The sequence below is a fragment of the Lepisosteus platostomus genome, chromosome 1, assembly GCF_059453375.1.
Source record: "Lepisosteus platostomus isolate fLepPlt1 chromosome 1, fLepPlt1.hap1, whole genome shotgun sequence".
Lineage (NCBI taxonomy): Eukaryota > Metazoa > Chordata > Actinopteri > Semionotiformes > Lepisosteidae > Lepisosteus > Lepisosteus platostomus.
This window is the reverse complement of record NC_142611.1, coordinates 44,035,858-44,052,567: the sequence shown is the minus strand read 5'-3', so window position 1 is coordinate 44,052,567 and position 16,710 is coordinate 44,035,858. Positions and strand designations below refer to the sequence as shown.

The 16,710-nt window shown below is 36.1% G+C and overlaps 1 protein-coding gene across 1 annotated transcript in view; it reads left to right on the top strand.

Moving 5' to 3' along the window:
• grk4 (G protein-coupled receptor kinase 4) overlaps positions 1-16,710 on the top strand; it is a 100,680-nt gene that overhangs the window by 69,299 nt on the left and 14,671 nt on the right. The window contains exons 6-9 of the mRNA XM_088629695.1: positions 4,728-4,820; positions 6,083-6,146; positions 6,810-6,950; positions 13,951-14,141. Of these exons, the coding sequence (XP_088485821.1) occupies positions 4,728-4,820; positions 6,083-6,146; positions 6,810-6,950; positions 13,951-14,141 (489 nt within the window). The remainder of the gene's footprint in view (positions 1-4,727; positions 4,821-6,082; positions 6,147-6,809; positions 6,951-13,950; positions 14,142-16,710) is intronic.

The window sequence follows — 16,710 nt, the reverse complement described above, 5'->3', positions numbered from 1 at the left end:
ATCCCCTCAAATGAAGAACTGAAATGAATGGAGAAGGTGATTCCTTTCAGTGTTTTTTCACTACTGTAAACAGTAGGTTGCTTAGCATCACATCCACAAAGTTTACAGCAGTCACTGTATATCTGCTCTTATTTGTGAACAGACAGATGTAGCTCATTTGTGCTTTTAATACTTTTAAAAACCCTGCAGAATAAACAGGCTTCCACGTGATTTCACAGGATAAATAAACATACAGTATAAAGCAAGTTCACAGCATTAGCATGAAATCAAAGTACTAGGATATATCACCCCCTTACTTTGGTTATGTACATTTGTATGTTGCAAAAAAACCTCATAAACCTCTTTAGACAATTTTTTCCAAAGCACAAGCACTCTGCTTTTGCCCTGTCATTTCTCAGATTATATCAAAATGAATGTTTTAAAGAAAGGCTTTCTTAGCAGTTACGCAAAAACTATTTGAAATGTATTTGTAGCTACTCAGCTCTGGCATCTGTCATTAATGATCGTACTGAAATGGTAAACCATTGTGTGTATTTTCCTGTGGAAAGGCATTTTTTTCCTGTGTGGAAAGATATGTGTTTTAAGGCACCATGTAGGGATGCTGTTACTTATTTACAATCACATATTTATACTGTTACAGTTCCTGCTTAATTATCAATATATTTACAAAAACATTTTAATTGCATTAGGATCATACTAAGTATACAGTTTTGAATTGACAGAGCAGGTCAGTGCGTTTGCCAATGCAAAAATACATTTAATTTAATTCATTAATACCTAGCGTTACCCTTGTTGCAAGGTATGGTTGTGCAGTGGTTTACATTGCTGTTCTGGGGTCCTGGGTTGACACTGGGGAAAATTGGCCATGGTGTGAGTGTGGGTATGTCTTACTTTGTGTGTCTGCCCTGCGATGGACTGGCATCCAGTCCAGGGTGTGTGCTATCTTGTGCCCGTTGCTTGCCAGGGTATGCTGTGGCTCCCACATGACCCTGTGTCAGATAAAATGGTTGGAAAATGGATGGAAAACCTATGCTTATTTTTTCTTTGCTGTATTGGGGTCATTTCAGAATTATGTGAATAGTACATTTATGCTGCTCTTTACATATGTCTAATTATTTTGAATGTTGAAATGTGACCAATATAGTGTACGTCTGCCAGCATATACAGTATGTGTGATGTACTCCGAAGTACGTTGCCATTTGTGCATTAGCCTCTCAGCTTTGAAGAAATACCTTCTCTGTTTTTAAATATACCATTCCAGGCGAGAATATTCTCGAACTGCATTGGAGGAATCCCAGACCATTTAGGTAAAAGTACAGTTTGCACAATTCAGTGTCTTCAAATGAATCCAGATTGCAGCATTCCATGATTGATTTAGCTTACATTTGCTAATGAAGCTGTGAGTGTATGTGCTACTTAAATATTTTAATTCAATTAGCCTGAAGCTTCTGAAGAACTAAGTGAACATAATTTGGATCTTCACTCAGAAGTGTGGTTGGCAGGTTTGCATTTCCCACCGAATCTGATGCTGTTGTGGCATGATGTTAGTGTGAGGTGTGAAATGGATAACTTCTCAAATAAATGGCGTAGTTAATAGTATAGTAGATATACAAACCTGGGTTTTAAAATCATTACAAGACCTGTTTGGGACAAAGCATTCCTATAAAGGATGATATTCACGTGCTATTATGCAAACATACTGTCCAAAAAATATGAAGCAGTCAGCTGTCTCCAACATCTGACGCTGGTGTGAGGGTACATTTACAAGTCTGTTCTCCTGGATGTTGTGAGGGGTGAGGAAATGTGTTGTTGGTAAGTAGAGAGGTGGAGTGGCTTATCCCTTCCTGTGTATCCTAGCATCGGATAGCTCATGCAGCTGGGCACGCCCTCTGATAGCTCTGTCAGAAGTCTCAAGATTAGCATCTGAAACGGAGAACTGGAAGAGGAATAAATGTTCCTGACATCTCTGTACTGTAGTGCCTCCAAGTAAGAACCAGGACTTTCAAGTTATCTTCTAATTGCTTCCCTGGCACTACAGGATACAAGCTCTGCCGATTCCACCCTAGTGGTGAGGAGACTGGCTGTTTCCTATTTGCTGTTTGCGTCATATTTGCAATCAAATCCCTTCTGTGGTTCTGACAGGTTTTAGAGCTACCAGAAGGGAGATTGTTTAATTTTTTTTTAAACGTAGTTCAAAAGCAAAATACTAACCTCAAGAGCTCCCAGTTTTCAATGTATTTTTAACCAAAGCTGTACTTGTTTTTCATGAAGCTTTTACTAGTTTGCAAAAAATGCAACACAGTGATTATACAATGTTTTTGACTCCCTCAGAATTAGATATCTGTTAAAGTACCTGTTGAAGGCCAAAGACAAATCCTTTTCTGACCATTTAAAAAGCTATATTCATAGCATAGGCATAAAATGTCAAATAAAAGACTAGTAAATTCAGGTTTGGTACTGCTTGATACAGATTAAGAGATATGTGTAGAGTTTGTACATTGGAGTTTGTACTTTCTTCCTGTGCACTATCTGAACAAAAAAGTATAAAATACAAAGATCTTTACAGTTAACATCTTTCTCTTGTTTACCACTGAGAGAAAACTTGTTTAAAAAGGTGGAAAACCCCAGCAAACTGATATACATTAACATTAATAGAGGAATTTATTTATTTTTTAAATTAGCTATTTAACACCACTGTTTCTTCGTTAGGAAGTCACCAGATTGTCAGCATCAGGCTCATTATTCAGACATTTAGAGTTTTTAATTTCCTTAAATTATGTGAAAAAAATATCTAGTTATTTACAGCTTCTCTGCCTTTTTTTTTTAGATGAGCTGGTTTCTGTAACGTTTGCAACAAAGAGACAGGACAGGATGAATAAAACAATGTTTGAGACAAAAAATGGTGGCTTGTTCTTTTGTGGGTGTGCATCCATGCACTTCCTTTATGAATTGTTGAATGGATCTTTAAAGTAATGGATTCAATAGTTCTCTAATCAAAGACTTTGCAAAACTTTATTATAGCCTGATTTTTAAAAGCACTTGTGAATATTGCATTTTTAATGATGTGCCCTTTTACAACACACACTCCGGTTTCCTGTGTGATTGTGGTTTTTGCAATCTTTTGCATTCTCAGACTGGCAGTTTTCATCAGACAGTGTTTTTTCAGGCTTGTGATGTCAGAACTACTGTGATTCTGAATTTGCATCTTACAGAAATTTGCTATCCCACATTCAGCTGAAAACTTACTTTATACAGCAATCATTTTTAATTTTGATTTACATCTTCTGCTATGCCACCTTACTTGCTATACCTCATTATCTTTGCACTAGTGTGCTGTCGTTCGTCTATAGGAAATAGTGGTTTCCTAAGATTACATAAGATTTCTCTTGCCTTCCTGAAATTTAAACCATTATGGTGTTGCAGGTATTGTGACCATTGAAGTTTCCTTAAGAATCTAGATAACAATGGGTAACACCTTCAAAGCAAGGAGGTGTTTGCTGGGATGTTGGGGTGTGAAATTCAGTGATCTGAGCAATAGTAAAGTCTACCTTTGTTTATCTTAGTTAATTAATAATAATAATAATAATAATAATAATAATAATAATAATAATAATAATAATAATAATAATAATAATTCCTTATACTTATACAGCACTTTTCTGGACATCCCCTCAAAGTGCTTTATAGGTAATAGGGACTCCCCTTCACCACCACCAATGTGCAGCATCCACCTGGATGATGCGACGGCAGCTATAGTGCGCCAGAACGCTCACCACACATCAGCTGTCAGTGGGGAGGAGAGCAGAGTGATGAAGCCACTTCATAGATGGGGATTATTGGGAGGCCAAGACTGGTAAAGACCAATGGAAAATTTGGCCAGGAAGAATTAAGTTCTTGATAAATGATTAAGAATGTTGTCAACAATCTAGGAACACAGCAAAAAAGAGCCAGGTACAGAGAAACAAGGAGGGGGATGATAAGAGAGAGAAACACTTGAGGACACATCCAGAATGACAAGATTCACGTATTTGAACCTTATTAAGAGGGCTTGCCATTCTGTTCTGAGTTTCTGGAAACTCTGATTTCCTGTTTAGAGAATCCCTCTGTTAAAAACAGACTCTCCTGGTTCGCAGATACATTTTTAGAATAGGGAGATAGGTCTCCCATTCACTTTGTAGCATCTGGATGTATATATAGAGATTTAACCCTACATCATATTCTGTTTAGTTTAGAAGGCAGCTTTCTCTTCTTTTGTCCTCTGTACACCTTACATAAGAGTTAAATACTCGGTAGCAGTCTGGGGTTTTTATGGGAGGCCATGACATAGGCCTCTGGGATGCCTTGTTAGTAAATTTGTACATACTGTAGTTCAACTTGTGAGTTTTATGTTTATGTTGTTTGTAGTTTGCTCTGTGTACTATCATTGTTAACAGATATTTGTGTGTCTGAATTATTACTCTTTTCACCAAAGCTGTGCCAGAGAATTCAGGTGCCTCTAATTACACCAACCACTGGGGTATATTCTTGGCAAAATCTTTGCAAGTTGAGGGTTATGCTTATTTTATTTTAATTATTGGTTGATACGCTCGGCTTATTCCCGATATTCCTCTAGTTTAATAACACTCTATTTGTAACTATAGTGTAAGTGTGACATCTTATAGTCTGCGCTGCACTTCATTTGAATTTATTTATTTAACTCTCTTGTTTGTGTTGCTTTGTTTTTCCAGAATTGTTCACGAATATCTCAGTGGAGCCCCCTTTTCTCAATTTCAAGATAGCATGTATTTTTCACGTTTCGTACAATGGAAGTGGTTGGAGAGGTAAGTACTTAAAGAGTGAAATATCGCAATAATACACCTTTGAACATGTGGCAAGAAACAACTGTGATGCAGCAAATTACATCCAAGTCAGTCTAGATATAACTTTCTACATTAAGGATGTTTTTGTGCACCCCTGCCTGAATTTAAATCATACATTTCTTCTGATCAGTCCTAGAAGAATCTTCTAAGCTTTATTCAGGTTATACTCAATGAGCATTTTCTTTACATTGCAGCCAGTACCAGGTCCATGGAACAGTTGTCTTGTCATGTCGGTTTATTTTAATTTTGGAGGCTTTTTCTTCAGTTTACTTCTCACTGTGTTTCTGTTGAAGTCTAAAGCAGAAAGTAGCAGTATGGCAATGGAGGAAGATCTGTAAATTGTGTAAATCAGTATTTGTTCAAATTAATTGAACTCTCAGATTTGGCTCTGTATTATTTAGTATATTCTAGCAACTACTTTTGATGCATTTTGAATAACCTCTGTAGATCATGAAAATATTCCATAACTGTGGGATTGTTAACTTTGTGGAAAACATGGTTTCACTCCAAACAGGGCTGTTTTTAAATACAGTCATAAATATTTTTATAAGGCAATTCAAGCCATTTCAAATGCTTTAAAGTGCTTTAAAGATATAAATTAAATTAATTCTCACTTTATAGTCCCATGTAAATACATTTTTTTAAGTAACTTTTTATTTTGGTTTGTCTGCTTAAAATAAGATTTATGCATCTATATGTTGTTTTAATGTTACTTTTTTCTTTCTTCATTTGTACTTGAAACAGTTTTGTCCTAACATACATTTAGCTTTTTTACAGGCTATAGATTCCAAAGCCAGTGGCTAACACAGTTAAAAAAAACACACTAGATATACTTTGGGTTAGTTCAGTTAAAGTCTTTCACTTCCAGAAACCTGCCCTCAGACCACAGTGGAAATATGCTTATGAGTCCTGTCCTTTAGAACTCTGGACATTTCCAAATCACAACATACTTAGACATCTGCATTGGTCTTCTTTTGATTAGAAGCCAGGAGTTTCTGACACTCATGTGTGCCATGGCAAACATTTTATGACACAGTTTTGAAATATGATTTGCCTAAAAGCAACAGATGCAAGCAAGGGAATTTGGGGATGAAAAAAATAATTCCCCTCTACATATAAAATGTGTGTGTAATGTCACAACTTTGTCTTTGATTTTTGCTTATTTCACTCAGTGGGAACTGTTATTCACAATAGTTATGTTCCTCATATGTATTTTCAAACAGGCAACCTGTAACCAAAAATACCTTCAGACATTACAGAGTCCTGGGAAAGGGTGGATTTGGAGAGGTGAGTAAGGTGTCTAGCGGTTTCTCTAAACACAAATATTATATTACATTTCACACGAATGTTTTGCATGCCTCCCCCTAATTGGTGCATTTTATTTAAGCATTTAAGTTTTAACTGTTACTGGACTTACAAAAGTGTTGTATTAGAGCAATTTATAGCATTAATCAACTGACACTTTATTTTGCGTCTACTGTATGTTCGTAGGAAAAAATCTACATTTAAAAAATGGATTGTACGGAAGTTTATGATCGCCACATAGAAAAAAAACTTGTTTACTGACACGGTGTGTTACTTCATGTATACAAAAAACAGAACACGTTCTCCTTTATTTATTTTTTTCAAAAAGACTAGTGTGACGATATTCTACTGTTAAAGTCAATGCTACTTTGCACGGGACAATATTATTGGATATACAGTACACTGCAATACAAATAATGTATATAGTAGGCAACATTGTTCACAAATTAACTGTTGTATTTAAACGAATAATTTTCTCGTATAAACAAGTTTTTTTTTCTCCGCGGCGCTAATAAGCTTCCGTAGGATTGGTGTTAGAGCAGCTCGTATTATGACACTTTCTCCTACATTCCTTTCGTCATTGTGATTACAGTGTCTTACCTCTTGCAATGAGGTATTTGTTCATCTCTTTTCCCTGTTTTCCAGGTTTGTGCTTGCCAAGTCCGAGCCACTGGTAAAATGTACGCCTGTAAAAAGCTGGAAAAGAAAAGAGTAAAGAAGAGAAAAGGTGAAGCAATGGCATTAAACGAAAAACGCATTTTAGAAAAAGTGAACAGTAGATTTGTAGTAAGTACTTCCTTTTTTATTTCACACTTTTCCAGATATGTGGAATGTAATGTTGTACGTTTTGGTCTGAAAATCGTGTTGAGAACTGGCAAAATCGGGGCATTAATTTTGAAATTATATAGAAAATAAGAAAGATAACTGGAGTACCGGTATAGGAAAAGTAATCAGTCCAAAATGTGTAGAAACTAGGTATTGGGGTTTTATGTAATGGGCGTTTATGTAATATTATTTTAAAAGTAGTAACATTTTATCATGCATTTTGTAACAATAAAAGAAAGGTACAATTTTGTGAAAAAATGAAACTTTAAACACTTTATTTCAAAAATGTCATGCACACACCTGCAAGCGTTCTTTGAGATACCTTGTTTTTTTGACAAGAAACCCGACTACCATAGATGTATCATGTGTTCACAGAACAAATCTAAGAATAGACTGTTCATCAATTGAAAGGCTAGTCATTGTTTGAAGCATGTTTTCATTTAAGTAATTTAATCATTTTGGTATTCATGTATGTAATTTGATAAATAGTACTTAACAGAAAATTATTTATTTTAGTTATTGCTTCTAAATAAACAATATAATGCAAATATATGTGTGAACCATAATCTAAATGCTTATTTAGCTCATGCATATATGTGCATTACATGGTTACATGCTTTTCAAAAGATGTTAAATCACTAATATTACTTCCATTTTTTTATTTTTAAACACCTTGACACCATGATACTAATTTTTAAATTTATGAATGTTAAGTACGTTTTTTCCACAGGAATTTAACAGTTCAGCTTGTAAACAGTCAAAAGCTACAGTATACGTGCAGCTACTGGTATAAGCCATTCCTCTCAATGTGGTACTTCATGCATCGCAACAGCTGTGTATCCTAGCAACCCCAACCAAATAGCATTAGCCAAAGAAGTCAAGTACTGTAAACCAGGATTGTTGTTGAGTTTTGTAGCTAAAGGTCCTGTAAATTGCTAATTTAAGGCCAGGAGAATTCATGCCCATCTTTGGTGAGACCATTATTTAGGCTTTGTCTCACCTCCAGCGATTAGCAATATGTTAATACTCAGGAAGAGATAGTTTTCCTCCAGCACGTCAATTAGTAGTTCTCAACCACGTTAATGTGTGGCAGTGTGTCTCCGTGTTTAAAGCTTTGAACATTCGCAGACTGGGAGTTTGAGGTCATTGTGAAAATTTCAGCCTTGAATTTTGAAAGGTGATAGCCCATCATGGTTTTGAAAAATCTCAGAAGGTAAAAGATTTTGTCCTGAGTTACGAATGGGCCGTGAAGTGGAGGTTGTGGTTAGATCCAGGCTCTGCTATTGTGGGGAGAGGTGGCACACAATTGGCCTGGTGCCACTATGGTTATGAGGGCTGAAGTCAGATGGGACCCCTCTTACTGTTCCCCTGATAGTGTGTTATACTGGCAATAAGGGTTATTTATGTCTGTCTTCCAGCTGGCATGAAAGCCCAGCTTAATGTGAGTTTTAATCACGGTGTGAGAGTGGATGGTTTGACAAAGGCACATGTTTTGGAGGAATGTTTGTGGTGTCCTTCTCTTTCTCCATGCTTTAAATAAAAATTGACTGGCCTACATTGATGGCCATTACAAAGTATTCTAAATTTTTTACAAGAAAACATTTTAAAGACGAGTTATCACTGTCATTATTTAGCTTTCGTCTGTCTCATACATTTTTATTTCTTTTTAAATTAAAACAGATACTTTTCTCATCCCTGTCAAATGTTCCTATCTTTTGGCTCACTTTCAGTCTTTTGAACATCCTTTGAGTATGTCTGTCTTACAAATTAAGCCCACACAGTCCCATGATGCAACAGTTTGGGTAGATGAATTCTTAAGTTAGAACAGAAATTGACTGTTGGGCTGATTCTCTGTTCTAGTTTGAGCTTTTGTTGTTTGACAGCTATGACTCGTGTCTAATGACAACAGTACAAAATTGACTGAGCTTTGCTGAATTTGGCTCGGCATGAGCTGGACAGGTTATTCTAAGATTGTTGTGCTGCTGCACACTCCTGGGCTTGTGATGCCTTACAAAAGTATTCACCATTCCATGTGTCCCATGTTGTTAAACTGCAGATGAAGACATTTTATTAAAATTAATGTTTTTTCTCAAAACCTGGATGCTCAAACTGAAAATTTTCATGAGTGAAAGAATCTGAATGTCATCAAAAACAGGAAAGGAAAATCCAGAACTAAAATAGGTGGATTGTATAAAACTCCTTGGTCTTCATGATTGAATCTTTGCTTGATAGTTGTATGTAGCCCGACATCATGTGAACTACTATTGTACAGAGAGGTCAGTCAAGTAACTGAGACTTGTTAAAAGTAATTTTTGCAAATGAACCTTGGCAAAGGGGTTAAAGACTTGTGCAAATAATATATTTTACTTTTTGATTTTTCTCTTTTCTATTCTATTATTATTTTAAACTAATTTTACCTTTAGAATCCTATACATTTTTTTGTGATTCAGCCCAATGGGACTTCAGTGGAAGGGGAGTGAATACTTTCAAAGGCACTGTATGTGAATGTGAGCTTGTAGTGTTGGCTGTTGGGGACATTTTGTTTCTCCATCAGTACTGTCCTGTTATATAGTGTAAAGATTGACATTTTGATGGAGTGCCTTCACAGCCATTGATCCCCTTGGGCTGGTACAGGACGTGTAATGACAAGCTAAATTAATCAAGATATGCCCATTCCAAGTTGAGTGAGTATAATAATAAAAAAGGTATCACAATTTCCAAATGTGAAAAAAAATAACATCACATTTTGAAGATTTTCTGAAGCAATGTGACTGTGTTAACATTTGTTTTGCGCATCAGTTGTTAACATCCACTTGGTCGTGTTATATGTGTTTGTTTTGTTTTTTTGCTAAGAAAATAAGCCCGAGAGATTATGGTGAGAAAAATAAATCAGTATGTTAATGTTCTGTTATAAAATCTTATCAGATGATATGTATAAAATATGCTCACCAGGAGGTCGGAAAACAATGTTGCTGTAAGGCTGTGATCCTTGGCACTCCTTAGCAACACTTCAGAAAGCAATACTACATTTCCCACATTTGAATTTCTGTCAGTTGAGTAGGGGTGGGAGGTTAAAAAATTAAACACAAAATCTTTCCCAGTGATGACTGGCATAGGTTTTCAGCAGTTTCAGAAAATAGCTTTAACTCAGACATGTACTGTACTGTTGACGTTTTCTTTATATTTTGGAAATGCTTTTTTGCTTTATAATCGGAACCCATTCAAGTTAAAAAGATCCCAAAACATGGGCAATTTGGCTGGTCCTACCTCATTTATTCCTCAATTGTTATCCATCTCCTTCAGCAAAATCTCCCAGAACAGACTCCACCGGGCTCACTGTAGTGAAAACGGCAGTCTGGTCCAGAACAGTATGTGCCACAAGATTAAACAGTGTCTTTGTACACATCCATCCCGCATCTCTCATTTCTCAATACAGAACCTACTGCAGTTATAGGCAAATGCAAATGAGGGAAAGGAAGCTTTTCACTGTTCACTCCCATTCTTTGCAAAATTACCTCATTTCTTACATTCCTATCAAGTGAGGAATTCTAATGAGCAATCATAGCATTAAAAACGTGTATGGAAAGTAAGGTCCCTCCAAAGAATGCCGCTTCTGTTGCCCACAAGAAATACCCTTGAATTTAACGAGTCCTGTTTTAGGCTCTGAAAGAGTTAGGGACACACATCATTGCTTTGCACGTCCATGATTTGGATTACTGGGCTTGTATGGGCATAGATAATTGTTTGGATCTCTCTTGCTATTGTTATTTTCTTTTCCAACTACAGTCCCTTTCATTTTCATTGGTCGACCTTCTGCTTTTCACTGGGAGTCAGCTGCCGTTGTACAGTTGTTTTATTCTTCTTCTACCAGAAATGATCCATTACGCCCTGCTTGTTAACGTAAAAAAAAGTCAGTTTACAGATTTTTTCACTGGGATAAGTGGTGAAGACAATCATTACTCTCTGCTATGATGATATTGTTGGCATTTTCTTGACTGCAACCTCTGGGTCTTATGTGCATTAATTCACAGCACTCTTTTATCCTTAGAAAATGTATGCAGGAGTGTACCTCCATTTTGCTGAAAGCAGATTGGATTCCTTAGAATGTCATAGCATATACTGTACACTGTAGTTTGGCAGACTGGCCAAGTAGTACTCCAGTCTATTGACCTTTAAAAGTATTTTATGTAATAGTCCGCAGAAAACAAAGATATTATCTGGAATGTTTTTCTACTGTGTAAGATAAATTCGGTATGAGAATCTAAACATAATTATTTTTGAAGCTCCTTTTTTGGAGTCTGTTTAGTTTGATGTCTTTTTTTAAGTAAGATATTTTGAGATAGTATAAGGACCCATTTATTGTAGCTTTCTCTGAAGTTAAACAGAAAGTAGCACTCCAGATTTGTAAGGCTGTTTAATTTGGATGGCGCAAGAAAAACCTTTATCTCTTCCAGATAGAGCCCAGTTGGAAAATTTCAAAGACATTTTTACTCTCCGTTAGAGACATTGGTTTTTATTAACCCAATGTAAAAGGAGCAAACTTGTAATTATTTGTTGCTTTTAACTAACATAAACCACAAAATAGACTTAATACTTGAAGGGCAAATTTAAAGAAGCATATGTGGCTTAATAGAAAAATCAAGAAACAAGGAAAGAAGAATTAGGTCCCGGGCAGGTCTGAAATATTTTGCGATCTGTGGTATACCAAATAGAGTTCAGCTCAAGAAAGACAGCCGAGTCAGCCTTATGCACTTTATCTAGAAGCTCTTCATCAGGTGGCTGCTGGCCTGTGCAATAAGAATGAGACATTGAATGGCCACAGTACCAGTCGAGTTCACTTTGGGGCAGAACAACTGCCTTCCCTGACAGCATTTTCTAGACACAAGCATGAAGCTGGTAACTGTATGAAGCAGTAGCTGTATAGACTATATCAGGAAAGTGAAACAAGCCTATAATATTACACATTTACAGACACAGACACTGAGGAAGGCTTTTATACCGCATAGTTCATATGGAGAGGATTACTTGGATCAGAGTTCAGTTGGCACCCAGATATGGATCAGTTTGGCAGGTGTGAAATGTCAGAAATGTTTGTTTTGGTCAGAGCGTGCACAGAATAAGCAAACCAGGCTTTACTTGAAAAGGTGACCTCGGCTTGATTAAGGGGACTCTGGAGAGACTCCTCTTTGAAGTCCCGGAGTGTGAAAGCAATTGCACCGCAGTTCACAAGTAAAAGAAATCTTGAACTAACGGGCTGGTGCTGATCCTAACGGGCATTTCTGTCTTATTTCCTTTCCAGCTTAAAGTTGGCACTGCTGGCTAATAGCAAGATTCATTTTAATCTCTTTAGTTAATTAAAGAAACAGAGATAGAAAACTAAAAAGTAGAATTTGAAATTAGTAGATGGCTCTTAATTAGGATGCAGAAGTGGATTATTAGTAAAGGGATAAAATCATAATGACAAAAGCTCATGACAAAAGATAAAAGCTAGCTATTGGATGTATAAGCTCTAGTTGTGGACAGTCGTTTTTAACCCACACATCCTGCATTAAAACATTAATGTAATAAGAGTAGTAGTTTTCCTCTTAGCCATTCTAATTTGTATAGCCTTTTACAAACCACCAATTTTAAATTAACCAAAGAATCAACAGTATACAGCCTGAAACTGTGCTGAACAAAACAATTGGTTACAAAAAAGTAGATCTACGTTCTGTACTGTATGTTTCGTCTAATATTTACAAAGCTAGTTGGAAATAATAATTTACACAGACTCCCATAATCGTGCTTACTTGAAGCAACATGTGTGCATTCTTGTACAATTACAGACCCTTCCAAGCAAACTTAAAATTGCAGCAGTATGGATCCCTCTCAAATATCGCTTATTAAATTATGTTGACTGATCGATAATATTCTTTCAAAAGTTATTGAAATCTGACTCATTTAACAAGGTATAGTGAAGATTGTGGTTGAATTTGGGCAAGAGGTGCCAGTACTTAAATTCTGCTGTCTTGTAAATCTACCTCTAAGCAAACTGCATTTTAGTTTATCTTAGTTGATTATTGTTTACAACCCAGCCTTATTCCTATAGAAGGTAATTTGAAGTCATATGGAGCTGAAGTTCATTATTCGAACATGGACTCATAAACTCTCTGGAAGGCTCTGGAAGAAAAAAACACATGTGCTACCATTATAGGAATGTGAATTGACAGAGACAGTTTACCTGGAGAAACAGTCTGGACATTAAATGATGTTGCATTTTTGTGCTTAATATGGCCTTTAAGTACTTCATAATTAAATAAGTTAAAATCACACCAGTTTGAGCCACTGGAAAAATGAAATCACATTAAAAGTGATTAAAACAAGATAAATTCCCAGAAAAGGGCAACAATGGAAGAAAAGGGACATGAATAAAACCCCTGGGAGATCCATCCCTGTGTGCAACTCCTCAGTCCTGTGCAGTTAGGTTTGACTTATCTCTCCTCCAGAGTTCTAATCAGACTGAGTGCACAGAGCCCAACACTCGCTGCTAACCACAGGAACTATGGCAAGTGCCTGTGAGAAACACTGTAGATTAGCAAAAGCACAGCAGTGTACGGTGCAGAGGTGCTGAATTTAACAGCGAACCTGACATAAACAAAAGTCCTTCAAAGCGCAGTCAGCCTTTAAAGCTTTTGAACTCTAGCTTAAAGATCAGACAGCACACTATGAAGAGCACGTATCTTTCAAATTCCAGAGGTGTGCAAGGAAACACTGTTTTAATGTCGGAGTCGGAGCCTTTCACAAGTTGCTCTCAACTTTGACTTCTTTAGATGAGTGTTATTCCCACGTTGACAGTATCGCCCCTTAGTTATCTTATAGTGCTGTTTAGTAAGCAAATAGCAGAGAAATATTACTGCTGACATGAATAGACGGAAAAGACTTCCAATACTTCAATTGTGTTTTCCCCCTCTTGTTTCCTCAGGTTAGTTTAGCCTACGCCTATGAGACCAAGGATGCCCTTTGTTTAGTATTAACGATAATGAATGGTGGAGACTTGAAATTCCATATTTACAACATGGGAAACTCGGGCTTCGACGAACAGAGGGCCATCTTCTATGCGGCTGAGATCTGCTGTGGGCTGGAGGACCTTCACCGAGAACGGATAGTGTACAGGTATGGAGCCCTCTTTTCTCAGCGATTGCAGTGGTCAGTCTTCTGCTTCTTGTCAAGTTATATATGGATGTTGGTGTATGTGTGCATACAGACAGTACACCGCTGGGCAAATGTTTTAGAAACACTATTTAGCTAATTTTTTAATGATTGATCCTAATAAATGTTCACGCTGCAGTTCAAAAAGTGGCCTTTCAGCTTTATGGCTGTGTAGTGAGGAATAAATGATGCTGAGGATAAGGAACACATTTTCCAATTAAAACAAATTTCATTATTGTAAGGTGATGCATTAGCTTCAACAGTCATCCCTTGCAGCTGGTAAATTTAAGACCTAATGGGGAAATAGGGTTAGGGCAACTGAAGTCATGACTCAAAATGTTAAAATCTCTCAAACATTATTTTCACCTATAAGAAAGTAAAATCCTAACATCAGAGTAAAGAAGAACACAATATATTTAGGAAATTCTTAGTTATACAGTTCCTGACGTAATCCTTGTATTTATTGCTGTGATGGCACCCATGTACTGTAGATCAGGACACTTGGCATGTATGAGCGATATTGTTGCTCCAAAAGAACAACTTCTTTTGTGCTTTCTATTACCTTCCTCACTTTTCTTTATTGTATGATTTCTAGATTAATTTAAAATAAACTAACAACAAATCTGTTACCTAGTCCTTCATGTAACTTAATAGTAATAATAATCTTCATTTTATATAGTCCCTTTAAAAGTAGCTTCATAAAACACTTTATGTTAAGAAAACAAACTAGGAGAAGAGGTAACAGAATTAAGTACAATTAAAAACAAAGGTTTAGAATGCAGTAGAAAATGCAAAAGGGCAAATACAGTCATCAATTTAAAAAAAAAGACTTTCCGGAGAAGAATCTTTTGTGTCTGGATTTGAAAGCACCAGGGAAAGTGACAGGTGATTCTTTGATATTCTTAGGCATATAATTCCAGAGCTTTGGGAAGAGAAGACAGAGGCACTGTCTCCTGTAGAATGTAGATGTAGAATGGAGAACAGAAAGGAGACTATAGAGTCAGATGAACGAAGGTTTTGAGGTGGGGAGTAGGAAGATAATAACTTAGACAGGTACTGAGGTGCCAAACCATGTAGTGCCTTATAAGAGAGCATGAGGATTTGAGATCAACTCAAAACTTAATAGAAAGCCAGTACAAGGACTCCAGGACAGAAATAATGTGATCACTTGCACGTGCATTTATCAAAATACATTTTTTTTTCTTATAAGCTCATCAATAGATCACTTAGCAACACTGGACTCTTCACCCTTTCTCATACACAAAAGAGCCATATTAATAGAAATTGCGTTAATAAATTGCATGTCCACCCGCAAAGACGGCTGACTGAGAAAGAAAGATCAAACCTTGTGGTTGCTCTCTCCTCCTCTTGAGAAAATAAATCTCACACCAGCACACATCGCAGCTCAGGGCTGATTCTCGACCTTGCAAATACTCCAAAGTTCAGGTTCGTGCAAGGCGAAACGATATACAACTAATTCTGTGCTGATATTCAAAACCGCATAAGGTAAATTCACGTATAGCAGGGGATTACTGTATTTCATATGATCATTTGCTCACGTAAAGTTCACCTTGAGTGGTTGTGAATTTTGAAGATTTTGGAAAATTCTCATCAGAGTGAATTGAAGACTGTTTCTTTCTCACAAAAAGTGTTTTAGTATTTTTTTAAGTTGTTATAATAATAGAAAACACAAGTCATTCATAAGATCTATTGATTTGTATCTTACAAGTTCACAGCACTGTAAATATCAGTATTTTATACTGTATAATTGTGACATTGAAAAGGTTTGATCCATTTAGATTTTTCATGTAATTTTTTTCTGTCTGTGCTGATAAAGCTTAGAAGGAAAGCCATTAATATTGTTTTAACTTGGCCTGAATGCAAAAATGTGCTTCTGCTGTTCAAAAACTTACAGCTCATAAAAGCTGAACTGCAATGAAAGATAATGTAATAAGTCTTATCTAGTTTGCTGTATGAATGTATAGATACATTAGTACAATATTAATATTATTAGAATATGATTTTTATTAGTTCAGTAGAACATATTTGAATATATGAGATTTTAGGCTTTGTGTTATACAGTAGCTAACTGCTAAGTTCTTTAATAATAAAGGGGAAAGAAAAAAACGACAAAGCTGTAATAAAAAATCACGTGAATCGTTTGCCATTTTTCTGTTTGCCATTTGTTATCAATCAAAACTTTTTCTGGCTTACAAATTCTAAACTGCTCAATATCTTGATGAAGCAGTGGTAAAATTGTTCTGAATTAAAGGTTATTTGGCCATTTCCACCCCTGATATCACCCATGAATCAAAATATACTCCGGAGTTATTTTGTTGTTGTTTTTTTTTTTGTTTTGGTGCTTTGTTTCAATTTTAAAAAGAACATTTAAAATGAATTTCTCTTCAGATGTTCTGAAGATGGGCTGTTTGGGTCACTTCCCTCAAAGCCTAGTGACCAAAACAAAGTTGATTTTTAAACAAATTACGCTTTAATATCAGTCTTCTTCAGTTGATAAATGAACAATAAGAAT